At 35.0% G+C, this 14245-nt stretch overlaps 1 protein-coding gene across 1 annotated transcript in view; it reads left to right on the top strand.

The window, feature by feature from the left end:
• Nucleotides 1–14245, top strand: part of USH2A (usherin) — a 641433-nt gene that overhangs the window by 58599 nt on the left and 568589 nt on the right. Inside the window, exons 5-8 of the mRNA XM_004578639.2 lie at nt 1014–1308; nt 2978–3162; nt 6517–6738; nt 8106–8199. Coding sequence (XP_004578696.2) covers nt 1014–1308; nt 2978–3162; nt 6517–6738; nt 8106–8199 — 796 coding nt within the window. The remainder of the gene's footprint in view (nt 1–1013; nt 1309–2977; nt 3163–6516; nt 6739–8105; nt 8200–14245) is intronic.

The raw sequence follows: 14245 nt of genomic DNA, 5'->3' as shown, positions 1-14245 counted from the left end.
CCCAGGAGATGTTTGAATAAAGGAAGGTATAACACCAGAACACATCATTGAGAAGATTTACTGCCAATACACTTATTATCTCCAAGATCTCCATCATCTAAAATGTGAAAAAGCAAAATTGCAATTGTTTTTAAAGAAGTTTTCCAGCAGGGCAAGGAATTCATTCTGGAAAGTGACTCTTGGTTCCATTCAAAACTATATATCCACTGAAAAATAATGAGATTTTACTCAAGTGTCACTTCATCTGATTTAGTAAATGACTCCTCAGTTGCCCTGCTTGGGACTCCTAGAAGAGGCCAGTCTGACCTTGATGACTGGTGTTGGCTTCTGAAATATCTAAAAAGGTGTGATGAGCAAGTGTGCCTTTAAGTAGAATGACTAATTCTGATCTAAAACAGGTCTATCACCCTTAATGGAAAAATTAAATACATCTGCTTGGAATTGGCAAGCTCCTTTGTCTCTTGGCAGCTGCTGTGTGATGTGAGCCATTGAAGCATGTGAGGATGCCAGAATCTATACTGATGAGTCACAGGAAACCACTGACAAGTGGCCTTGGCCTCCATCCTTTCACCTAAGATAGAAGCAGTTAAAATGATTTCACTTTCTTCCTTCTTTGGTAAGGAAGAACTAGAGCCCTGATCTGTACATCTCATTATTCAAAATCAATGATTGTTTTTTTCTCAGTGGGAAGCTACCTCAACAACCTCAATGAATGCTACTTCTCTATGTCATAGGTACAGTGAAATATTACATTTAAATAAGTATCTTCATAATCAGACTAGGGCTTTTGCAACTTCTTGAGGTAATGCATTGCTTTTTTACAAATGTATTGGTTTTCCTTAGCATTTTGTTTATTGAGTATTTGGCCAAAAATTGAATTTTTTCTTCCATTCTATTCAGAAAATTATTAAAGCTGATTGGATATTCATCAAGACACTAAAAGAATGATACCCACGTGTGGCAGTTCTTAGAAGCTCTATTTGTTCTAATGGTTTCCCTTCTGTTTCCCACAGAGAGATAGCACAAGTGTTTTCTGGTAATCTCCCAAAGTTGCACATCCAGCCACAGTGCCGCTGCCCTGGAAGCCACCCTCGTGTCCACCCCTGGCTGCAGCGGTTCTGCATTCCTAATACCGCAGAAGACACTGCCCATGACAGGGTGCTGCGGCTGAATCCTGAAGCCCACCCGCTCTCTTTTGTCAATGACAATGATATTGGTACCTCATGGATTTCACATGTATTTGCAAACATTACCCAGCTGAACCAAGGAGTGACCATTTCAATAGATTTGGAAAATGGACCGTATCAGGTAATTAGAAACAATGGTGTGTGTGTGTGTGTGTGTGTCTTGTGGCTACTGCACATGAAATTTTTACCCAAATTTTATGTCTTTAAGAACAAAGAAATTGTTGTCATAGTTTTAAAGATCAGAAATACAGCATCAAAATGTTGGTAGCACTCTTCTCCCCACTCCCCCAAGATGTCTGGAAGAGGATTTTTGTGACTCCAGCAGTGCTCCAAACCTGGGGTCCATGTTTACATGGCTCCTTGTTGCTTTGTGTGTATCAATTCTCTTTTTCTTTATGATGCCCACCCTAAATCCATGATGATACGATATGGAACTCCAGTGAATTATATCTCCAAAGCCCCATTTCTCAATAAGAACATATTCAAGGGACCCTGGAATGATTCCTTGAACATATTTGCTTGATGATATAATGAAAGGTTATGGAACAGGAGATATGTTTACTTAGAAAACTTAGCATGCAATGAGTCATCCAAAAGTACGAGAAGGATTAAGAAAGCATGCCACATGAATTTCAAAACTTGTTCACACAAAATAAGTTTATCTTTAAACGTTAACATGGTGATATAGCAGATTAGGGTGGTGTTGTGATGCTGATATTCCATAGCCGAGTACCCAAGATTCAAGCTCTGCCTCTACTTCTGATCCATCTCCCTGCTACTGTACCTGGGAAGTCTGTGAAAGATAGTTCACATGCCCTGATCTCTTCCACCCACACGGGAGACCCTGATGGATCTCTTGGCCCAGTGTGAGCTGTTGTGCCCAGTTAAGGAGTTGACCTGTGGATGGAACCCTCTTCTCCCATCCCTTTCTTTTTCTCTGTTAATTCTCCTCAATAGATTTTTTTTCTAAAAAAAAAAAAAGATTGTGTACGTATTTGGAAGGCAGATTGATGAATATGCAGCTACGGGGATTGTTTGTCTATTGATTCACTCCTCAGAAGTCTGGTTCAGACAGTAGATAAGAGCCTGAAACTAGCTCCATGTGCTTGCTGAGTACAATCACTTGGGCTTCCTCCACTGACTTGCACCTTTGCAAGAGACTGGATTGAAAGAGTATCCAGGGCTAAAAGAGATGTTCTACTATGAGATACCACACAAGGGATAGCTTAACCCTCTGCAGCAGAACACAAGCCCCTTTCCGTGAACGTTGATAAACTCCTGCATAATCCACTACTTGTTGAAACCTAAGCTGTGTAATTGAATGAAATTTCACAAAGGTAGGACCTTATCGTGTATGATGGAAAAATATCTACAAGATAATGTTTAGGATCTGTGTTTCTAGAGAATTCTGTCAAAATAGCATTTCAAAATGTAAGAATGTTCTTTTTATTACTAAGCAGCACAATTAGTAAAAGCTGTGATGCTAATTCTAAATAACTACAGACACATATATGTTTATTTCATTGAAATAATGTCCATTGTAAATCTTTATCTCAAACTTTGTATTAATGTATGCTTTGATCTGTAAAATCCATGAGAAGGATTGATACACAATTATGGAACATATTGCTTTTATTATGGGGATATGAAATTCTGGATATCCAATAAATATGTGATTATAAATAAATTGCAACAAGCCACTTTTTTAAAAAAGTCTAGCAAGATGATTTGATTTTTACTAACAGGTCAAACTTTAAACTATAATACTAATTAGCATATCCATTTTGCAGGTGTTTTATATTATCATTCAGTTCTTTAGTCCACAACCAACAGCAATACAGATTCAAAAGAAGAAGGAGGACAATTTGGACTGGGAGGACTGGCAGTATTTTGCTAGAAATTGCAGTATTTTTGGTATGAAGAACAATGGAGATTTGAAAAACCCTGATTCTGTCAACTGTCTTCAGCTTTCCACGTACGAATATTGATCAAACAATTCTAATAAATTGGCATGCTTGTAGTAACTTGGAGGTAATCCAGGTCTTTGGATTGGTAGACATATACCAACTGTGCACTTTATTTTAAAAGTTTTAAATAATAAAAAAACAGATATAATGTACTTCAAAAAACAAGTACAATTCTAAGACAAAAATATTTTTCTCCCTTCCTCCTATCTTTTATTTTAAAACATTAAAAAATTATTAATGCAAAGAGAACAAATTTCAACTGATTTATAGATGCATTTTATAGACTAGGAAATACTCAATAGTATTTCCCTTCGTTCTCCCTCCATAATTTCTTTGTTTAAAATTTTGCAGAAAGATATTTTCATTTACTTCATAACTCACAATTTTAGTGTCCCTCTAAATAATCTTCAACAAGTAACACATGGAAAGACCACTATTGAGAAATATATATGATTGTTTAATAATAATAGAATCCCAATATATTAATTTCATCAATATATTTTAAATTTTGCTTGGTATTGTATATAATACCTACCATAAATTTCAGTCTGGCTAAATTTACTAAAGCAGAATGATCTCCTATTACATACATTTTGTTGTAAAAGAAATGATGTAACTTTTTTATGGCTGAATAGTCCAGTTGATTCCCTATCTATTTTGTTTCCTTGGTCTACATGTCTATTTTTGTGCCAATACTAGACTTAAAAAATTATAGCAGTCTTTTGGTCTGTCTTGAAAATGTGATTTTGTGATGCTTCTGGTTTGTTTTGAATCACTTAGTGTTGCTTTGGGTACTCAGGGTGTTTTGTGTTTGTATGGATTTTGTCTATATCTATAAAAAATACACTTAAGATTTTCGTTGGGATCACACTAAATCTATAAATTGCTTTGGGTATGTATGGACAATACCCATACCTACTCATAGATGGACATTTGTTGATACAAATTTCATCCAACATATGAACATGGAAAATTGCTTCATTTTCTGTGTCTGCTATTTTTTACCTTAATGTTTATAATTTTTGTTGTAGAACTTTCTTACATTCTAGGTTAACCTTATTCCAATGTATTTTAATTTTTTGTAGCTATGATGAGTGGGAATGATCTTACAAGTTTTTTTTTTCATACAGATTATTCTTGGTTTAATCAGAAAGATATTAGCTTTTGTTTATTGATTTTATATCCTGCAATTTTGCCTGATTCTCCTATGAGTTCCAATAGGCTTTTGGTGACCTTCTTGGATTTGTATACAAAGGATTGTGTCTTCTGCAAACAAGGACAATTTGACGTCCTCAATTCTAATTTCTATCCTTTCATTTCTTTTTCTTTGTAAAAAATAAGGTTATTTTTATTTGAAAGGCGAATTTTCAGAGAGACAGAGATTGAGGTCCTCTATCCACTGGTTCACTCCCTAAATGACTGCAATGATGGGCACTGAGCCGATTCAAAGGCAGGATCCAGGTGCTTACTCCAGGTGTTCCATGGGGTGCAGGGACTCAGGAAGAGCTATTCTCTTCTGCTTTCACAAGCCAGATATAAAGAGCTAGCTCAAAAGTGGAGCAGCTAGGGTACCAACTAGCTAGCATCACAGGTGGAGGATTAGGAGGATAAGGTGGAGGTTGCTATGCAACCACCTGCCCCCCACCCCACCCCCAGTTAATTTTCTTGCCTAAATGCTGTATTTACAAGATGCAGAACTATCTCCCATATCCCTGTCTGAATCAGGATCTTAGGGAAAATGCTTCCAGCTTCCACTTTTTCAATATGATACTAGTTCTGGGTTTGTCATTTAAATTGCTTTCACACCCATTTTTCAACCGTTTATTTCTTTTTTTTTTTTCATGGAAGGTTGTATTTTATCCAGTGGTTTCTTGGCATCTATTGAGATAATCATGTGGGTTTTATTCTTCATCTCATTCATGTAGTATGCTAGTATATTTTCTATGTGTATTTGTATATGTTGAAACATCCCTGGGATAAATCCCACACGGTTCAGGTGAATAATCTTTCGGTGTATCATTGGATTTGATTAGTCAGCATTTTTAAGTTTTTGCATTTATTTTCACTGGGAATTTGGTCTAAATGTATCTAGAGGCGAGCTGACTAGTTGGTCTGGTAGAGACATCTCTTCACAGTCCACTTTCTTTTTAAAAAGTATTTAGGTTTATGAATATAAAAGAACAGATATGATGTACATTGACACATTTCAAAGAACATAACACTTCCATTCATGTATTTTTCTACTTGGTTTTTTTACATTCTGATTTTATATCTGTATATTATTTAAAATTATTTAAATATTTAAATTATTTTAATATTTTAAATCAATTATCATCCCCATTAAACTTTACTTGGTTTTTTACATTCTGATTTTATATCTGTATATTATTTAAAATTATTTTAATATATAAATTATTTTAATATTTTAAATCAATTATCATCCCCATTAATTGTCTGAAGATTTTTGAAAATGGTAGCAGGTACAACTAATGGAAGTATGGAACTTGTTTGGCAAGTCTTCATCTTCATTATGGTTTCTGGACAATCTCATTTGGATGTGCTAAGAGACATTCCTTTGCAGCCAAGATAGTTTCACTGAGCTTGGCATTAATGCTCACACCTGGAGTCCCTGTCTCCTTCCAGGGCTCTAGGCATGTTCCTTCAAGCCTACTCTGATGATGAGCTTGCCAGTGTTGCTGTTGGACTCTTGAATCACTGAAGGCAGAATGGCCCTTCTCACCAGCTCTTTTGCATGAGTCATCTTGTAGGGCCCAACCTGAAAAGGATAAGATAATATAGTTTTAATTTGTTATAGTCAAAGAGTTAATGTTCCACTAAATGAGAAATTCAAGTGTAAAGAACAAAAAACATACAGATATAGACACAACCATGGATTTAGACAAGGACTATAAACGATGAGATGAAAAGATACCAATTTCACTCATGTTTAGTAAACTTTAAAATAATTACAGGTTGTTAAAGCTATATGTAATTCTGAACCACTTGTTCATCCAGTTGCTTGAGGCAGATTTTCCTGGGTCTTTTCTCCAAATGCAGTTCTAAGGTTTAAGCTCTTGCAAATCTTTTAGAGCAACTCTTCTTTATCATTTCACTAGTGTTCTGAAACATGATTTTGAAATGTTCAGAATTTTATCTCTATTAGAGAATTTTCATTATGTTCACAAGGAAATAATTTTGACATTTTGTGACTACCTTGAATTGTTTGGTTACAGCACATTGGATTGTTTGGTTTCTCAGAATATAGTGCTTATAGTGATACTGTGCTATACTGTCTCAAAAGTATGATTTGTATTTTGTGCAAATTAGAATTTTTCATAATATTACATCTCTTTCATCAACAGTTTTCCTCCATATTCCCATGGCAATGTCACATTTAGCATCCTGACACCTGGACCAAATTATCGCCCTGGATACAATGACTTCTATAATACCCCGTCTCTTCAAGAATTTGTAAAAGCCACCCAAATAAGATTTCACTTTCAAGGACAGTATTATACAACTGAGCATACCGTCAACCACGAGCACAGATATTATGCGGTGGATGAAATCACCATCAGTGGGAGGTAAGGGTCTTCATTTTTGCTATACATTTATTTTCAATAACATTTTTGTCATATTTAAAATACATTAAGATTTTAGAACAAGCAAAATTCCAAGCTCACATTGTGAAACAGTCTTCCACTTTAGATTTTGAAGAGGAATTAGAAATAAATTTACAAAATTTAATGAGGTTAGAATAGAAATGATCAGAAATGATCAGAGTATCAGAAATGATACTCTGAATTTGAGTTAGTTCTAAATGATGAGATATTTAACTTAGATCCTTTTAAAAGGCAATTTTCACATATTTTGAAAAAAAAGTGCTGGAGCTAGGTTTGCTCTCGCAAGCACAGTTCAGTAAGTGTGAAGTCTGGTCTAGCTGACTTGACTATTTCATGAGGAATATTTGTCCTAAATAACTTATGAACACCCAATTATAACAAAACCTGACTCACTTTGATTTAAAAAAACATCTGTAAAAAGCAAGGCATGTCAATACTGATATGAAATTGTACACATAGGGTACATTACAAAAAGTTGTCATAGAAAACGCATATACCTTTTATAGAATATAGATTTGCAAGAATTATTTATTAAGTAATAGTATAATACAGTTTGCTATTAGATATTCATTGTATTACTTTGGGTGATATGAGAAACATTTTTCTGTTTATCCTTAACTTCATCTTCTTGGTTTTGCTTTTATGTTCCATTGACAAATCTGTTTTATGTTGGATGTGGGTATACCCAGTTCCACACCTCCTCACCCCAGTCACCAAATGGTTTGAAATTTACCTTTAATGGGTCCCTGCAACTGCATGGCAGACCTAGTGGAGGCTCCTGGCTCCTGACTCCTGGCTTCAGATCGGCTCAGTTCCAGCCATTGCGGCCACTTGGAAAATGAATCATCGGACAGCAGATCTTCCTCTTTTACTCTCTCCCTCTGGCTTTCCAATAAAAAAATAAATAAATCTTTAAAGTGATATCAACATTCTCCTACAGTAGAAACACAATTTATAATTCATCCAGATAGCCAACTGTGAAATTTGGATATATTCTTTAAAATGTTGATAGTGAAACATAAATAATATTAATAATTTTCAAATGTTTGATTTTAGATGCATATAAAATGTAGCTTCGTTTATACTGTATCAACTTGGCTTTTATAATAAAGAAACGATTGATTATTCTAAAAAAAAAAGAAATTTACCTTTAAAATTCTGTGCACCTTGTACTTTGGAGACAGTTCTTTCGATACTTATGTTTTAGAGTTAATTGAGCTCTCAAGAATAACTGTAGAGAGAACCCGCTTTAGTGTTGGGTAGGCAGGCTGGTGCTCCATGTTGGGTAATTGGCGATTCTCAAGTGTTACGTGCTGCTTGTGTTACAGGTGTCAGTGCCATGGTCATGCCGATGTCTGTGACACCACAGGTCAGCCCTATAGATGCCTGTGTTCTCAGGAGAGCTTCACTACAGGACTTCATGTGAGTTTTGTTTAATGAATGGGAACTGGGAGTGCTTATAAAACAAGAGTGTTCAATATAAATGTTTGATTACTTATTGTATACAGTTATAAATTCCTAAAACCTAATTTTAAAACTTAAATATGTGTGTGTATGTGTGTATATATATATATATGTATGTATGTGTGTATTTAAAGCAACTGTATAGTGGAGTCACATATACTGTGAAGTAAAAATACATTGCAGTATGCATCTCAACTCCCAGAAGAAAGGACTCTTAGTGAATCTGCTAAATGTATTTCAACAATAGAATGCTGGACTTTTTCTACCATTGTCTATACCTACAGTGTCATGATACTCTTATATAGCAGAATGATGAACTTGTGACTATTGCTGAAGATCTATGTTTCTGTGTCAATCGATTTTTGGCAAAGGTGCCAAGAATGCATTACTGGGAAAAGGACAGCCATTTCAATAAATGATATTGGGAAAGTTTGGTATCCATCCACAGGTAGAAGAATAAGACAAGACCTATACAACTAAAATAGAAAATCTACTAAAAATCCACCAAAGATTCAATGTAAGATCCAATTCTATCAAATCACCAGAAGGAAACATAGAAACCTTCTTTAGAATGGTGGGTTACCTAGATTTTGGATAGAATGCCAAAAGTGTGGTTTAGATGTAAGGTGATACAGTTCATTTTAATGTTTCTTGATCCATTAACATGGACACATCTCCCTAAGTAATCAGTAGTTTTTTTTTTTTTTTTTTTGTTAACCTTGTTATTACCTCCCCAAATCCTTGAGTAACCCAAATAAAATTTTCACTGGGATGAGTTTAGCAAGGTTCTTTGAAATTATTATGTCTAGAATTTCCAAACTAAGATCTGGAAAGTACTTTCCAATACTCTTTCATAAGTTTGTCTTACTTAGCGTTGATAACTTGTGCAGTCTGGGTTGGCCTCTCTCTCTGTCTTTTGCTGTTGATGCCCTGCCCCATTTTTTGTTTCTCTGCTTTTAACTGCTCACAGTGTAGTGTTGACTATTTTATGATTCTTAGATGATTTCATGCCTCTTCTTAAAAATAGAGGCATTAAATGAATCAAGGCTCATGATTGGTTTCAGAAGTCAAGTTGGGATTTTCAGAGTAGGTCTCAGGTGGTGACTGTTAGATTATGAACTAGTGGACTAATTAGCTATAATTTAGGTGGAAAATACATTTCAGAGCTTCTTATTTAGACTGAAGTACTTTTTGAAAAGACGTAAGAAATTGACTCTCATGCTATTTTCCTAATTGACACATTCTGATAATTCGTGACTTTAAATAAGTAAAAGAACAATAAAAACAAATGCTCATAAAATTTACTTAGAATAATATAAAGAGCAAAAGTTAACATGTTATTTAGTTGACCAATTTTTCAGCTCTATGTATTTTCAGAAGTGTTTGAAATGAAAGCTGAATTTGTAAAGCAAAGTATGTTAATACCTGTAGGAACCTGTGTGAGAAAAAGTATCTCACAGTAATTTGAGCATATTTTTAGGACATCAAGTTTTTTTTAGGTTTATTTACTTTTTATTGAAAAGACGTATTTAGGGAGAGGAGGAGAGATCTCCTCTGGTTCACTCCTCAAAGAACTGCAATATTTGGAACTGACACTATCCTAAGCCAAGAGCCAGTAGCTTCTTCCAGGGCTCCCATGCAGCAGGAATGGGGTCCCAAGGCTTTGAGCCATCTTCTGCTGCTTTCCTAAGGAGCTGGATCAAAAGTGGAGCAGGCTGGACATGAACCAGTACCCATAATAGATGCCAGTACTTGCAGATGGAGTCTTAGCTAGTTGAACCATTGTGCCAGCCCCTGAAAATACATTTATTAAAGTGATTTTTGTGTTGTTTCACTCTTCAGAATAGTATGTTTTAATATAAGCCATTGATTTCCTAGTGGAACCCATTTTTTAAAGGTCTGGATGTAGTCCAAAAAGAATGTCTTCAATTCACAGTATTATGTTAATCATTAATGATATTACTCAGTAAACAGAGCCTTTGTGAATTATATTAGAGCAATTTGGCAAACAAATGAAAACGTAAGCTTTTACAATCTGCCAGTTCTTGGCAATTGTCTTTTCTATGAGAAAGTGTTTTCAGCAGGAGTGCAAATGAATGAAATTGAAAGAAATGAGTAGAATGGTAAATTGAGGAGCAGGTTGCCATTCTAGGGAATTCCCTGTGTGAAACATTCTTCAATTTATATCCAAGTTGATAACACAGATTGATATTCCACAGGTAGTAACAGTATCTAAACACTTTTTAATTTGATGTTTTAAAAGAGTTTCACTTTAAAAAGCTTCCTTTAATCAGCATAGTTCAGCACTTTGCCCTTTTCTCCAGTGGTGCTGGGTGATTTTGGGTAGTAGTAACCTTGTTTATGTTAGTGTCGGAGACTTGATTTAAATATGGACTTAATTATTATATAGACTTAATTAATATATAGAGTTAATTTTAGATTAACTTGTTTACAATAACTACCCAGTCTACAAAGTCTTGCAAGTTTATGAGCCTTAAGTAAGGAAAAGCTTGCTAACAGATTGAGAATTGATAGTTAAGAATCATGATTAATGATTTTGGATATCATAAAAACAGCTCTCTATTACTATATTCTGACCAATTACTAACTTCTGTTATTCCTTCAAGGCAAAAATCAAAGGGGAAAGCAACTTTAGTAAGTATGTTGTCCAAACTCTGCGGAGGCTGACATGAACTTAAAGTTCCACTTTTTTCTTTATGATTTCACCCTGTTTTGCGATATCCAAAACATCCTCCTTGGGGATGACTAGTGAGAGTCCTCAGTAATGTTTGACTCGAAACTTTGGCATATTTGGGTTTTGTGTTGATGACATTACAGTCTTGAATCAAAGCAATTTATATACTGCAAGTATAATGCCATATCTCATTAGTAAAAAGTGCTTTTGCAATACTTATTCCATTTCTTCCTGAGACGGAATGAAGCAGTGAAAGACTGATCTATGTGGTTCCTTTAGGAGTGATCTAGGGCAAAAGAAAACCAAAAAGATGAAGGACTAGTCAGGAAGTTTCCATCAGAGTTCAACGTTTTATACTAGAATTCAGGCCGATGGAGCCCTGGGATTGCATGAATTAGCAGATACCTCACAAAACAAGCATTTGAAATGCTTGCTTTTCTGTGAACAACATTTACTTGTACAAGTAATTTTGTTGTTATTTTTATGTATTTTTTGTTTTGAAAATATTCATTTGTATACATTTATAAGAAAAAATGAGATTTTATAGAACATGTTCTTATTTTGGTATAGGGCAATATCACACAAAATTATTTTCTTTCTAAATCTACTTTCCTAAAGTGTGATTTGCATACATTAAAACATACCCACTGATACGTCCAGTTTGATGAGTTTTGAGCAGTTGTATAATGTTTCCTTTGGCACGTTTTGTTGTGTGCTTTGTTCTCAGTGTTTTACTCTAATCTTCCATTCCAGGAAGCCAGCAGTCTGCTTTCTATCATCATTAACATTTTGCTTTGTGACGTTATTCAATATGTATTTACATTCCTGTTTCACCTCCTTTTTTGAGACTATTCTCAACTTACTTGTGTAGTTCAGTTTATGGCAGCAAATGGCAGCAAAATACCTCTGGTCGACCCGAGGCCGTTCTCCATTTCAGGTATTGAAAAGTGTGTGGTAACCTCACAGGTGCAGAATGCAGCCTAGGAAATGGAAGCTGCAGCTTATGTATTACATGTCAGCTAGTATGGTTTCAATAGGTACCACACATCTGTGTCTTCTGTCATCCTCTTCTCTTTCAAACCCGTTAAAATAGTTTAATTCTTGATGGAATCAAGTTTTAAGGAGAGTAATATGGTCTGAAGCTTGCATCCTTAGGAATTTTCATTTTCTTTTAACATCTATATTCATCTTTCAGGGGCTTTGGCCAAGGGTGATGCAATGGAACTGCTGGCCAAGCACTGGCACTTTGTTGGCTACTTAGCTATTCTTTCATCATTTGGTGACATCATTATCTGCAAGGGTAGCCAAACTTTCACAGAGCAATTTATTAGTACCCATGATTACTTCCTTTAGTCTTTGACTTTAATTTGTGACCCTTTTATAACATTAATCATGGATCTTATGAATTAACTACAATCAAACTATCAATAAACGTTTTTGTTACTATTATAAATAACAGAGCCAGCTTGATTCACTTTGTATAATAAGCCCTCCTACCATTCAATAACTTGAATGGTGCCAACATCACACTCTAGAATATTTATTATGTAAATGAATATTTCCTGTTATTTTAGAGAATATGTTCCTTTAGAGCACTGATGTCCTAATGTATGAGTCATCATAACTAATTTGTGTTGTATTTGTATTATACATCATGTCTACCACTGCTTTTTGCTCTGTGTGTTCACAGAAGAGATTTGCTACTAATGTGTTTCATTGTATATTTTACTTTTTTATTACTAGCGGGTTAATTCACTTTCCTAAAACTAGCATTCAGGCAGATCATATTAACTAATATATTTTATGTTCATTGGAATTAAGGGCAAGAGCTTCCTTTCCTCTCTGACCCATGGTGATTTTATTAATCTTCAAACAAACTTGGAATAGCTCTTTCCCTTAGGTAAATTTGTGCAAAAACATTTTTAAGAGTATCTTGATAACATGAAAAAAAGATTACAAACAAATTTATAAATTAAGATAGCCTTACAAATGAAGCAAATTAAAATGTCAAAAAAATAATGAAAGATAGTATGTGTAGGGAAAAAATAAAAATTTTCCAAAGTTGGGGAATGATATGAATTTAAAGTCCAAATTGGCTAAGAAAAAGATGCATATACACAGATACTGCATTATAAACCTAATGACCTTCCAAAGACTAACAAAGGAAAAGGCAAAGTATAAGAAATGAATTTTCAAAATGGCCAGTTTTATGTTTCTTAATAATCTTGATGGAAACCAGAAGACAAGAAGTGGGAACCATTGAAGTTAAGAGAGAATTCAACTGACAGAGTTATATTTTCAGCTGACTTATCAGTTGTACGTAAGGAGGAATACATATGAAATACAAATTTTCCACCACTAGACTCGCATTCAGTTTATATTTAAAGCATGTATTCATAAAGAAAAAATGTGTTTCCCCCCAAAAGGTTGATGTGCAACTAAAAACAGTGAACAGATTAGCAAGTATGTATATAAATAGAAACAGAGACTGTGAGGGTATTATATGTGGAGAAAGAATGCAAGAAATAGCAGGATATCATTCAATGGTCCTTGTAAATAATATTTGAAAGAAAATACTAAACTCATCTTCACCCCCACCTGGGGCACATGCTGTCCAAACTTGAGGGAAGGACTCAAGTTGTATTGACATAGATAGCGAGATTTAGGATTTTTTGAGTTTACAATGCAAAAGCAGAATGCATTCTGTAGAAATCTTATTTTGAATTTTGGTCCTTTCCCTGCACTAACAATATGTGAGATGACCTGCTTCAGTTCCTAGGTAGCAGCAGAATAGACTAGCTGTAAACAGAGTCGCACATCATAATGGGAGACACCTGACACTCTGCAGTGCTATCTTGCTCAGTTACAATGTTCAGCAGGCTAGGTGAATTCTTGCAATCTTGTGGTATTTTTCAATTCGTGTTGTTTTTTCTTCAAAGATTTATTTTTATTGGAAAGTCAGATATACAGAGAGGATAAGAGTCAGACAGGAAAATTTTCCATCTGTTGATTTACTCCCCAAGTGACTGCAACAGTTGAAGTTGCACCAATCCAAAGCCAGGAGCCAGGAATCTCTTCCAGGTCTCCTACGTGGGTGCAGGGTGTCATGACTTTGGGCCATCCTTGACTCCTTTCCCAGGCCACAAGTAGGGAGCTGGATAGAAGCGGGATTGCAGAGATTAGAACCGGTGACCATATATGATCCAAGCATGTGCAAGGCGAGGACTTTAGCCATTAGGCTAATTGCTGGGCCCTCAATTTGTATTGTTTATAGTAGTGATTGGACATCACTCCGTCATAAGCTGAAGA

This window comes from Ochotona princeps, chromosome 10 (genome assembly GCF_030435755.1).
Source record: "Ochotona princeps isolate mOchPri1 chromosome 10, mOchPri1.hap1, whole genome shotgun sequence".
Lineage (NCBI taxonomy): Eukaryota > Metazoa > Chordata > Mammalia > Lagomorpha > Ochotonidae > Ochotona > Ochotona princeps.
This window is presented reverse-complemented; position numbering and strand designations above follow the sequence as displayed.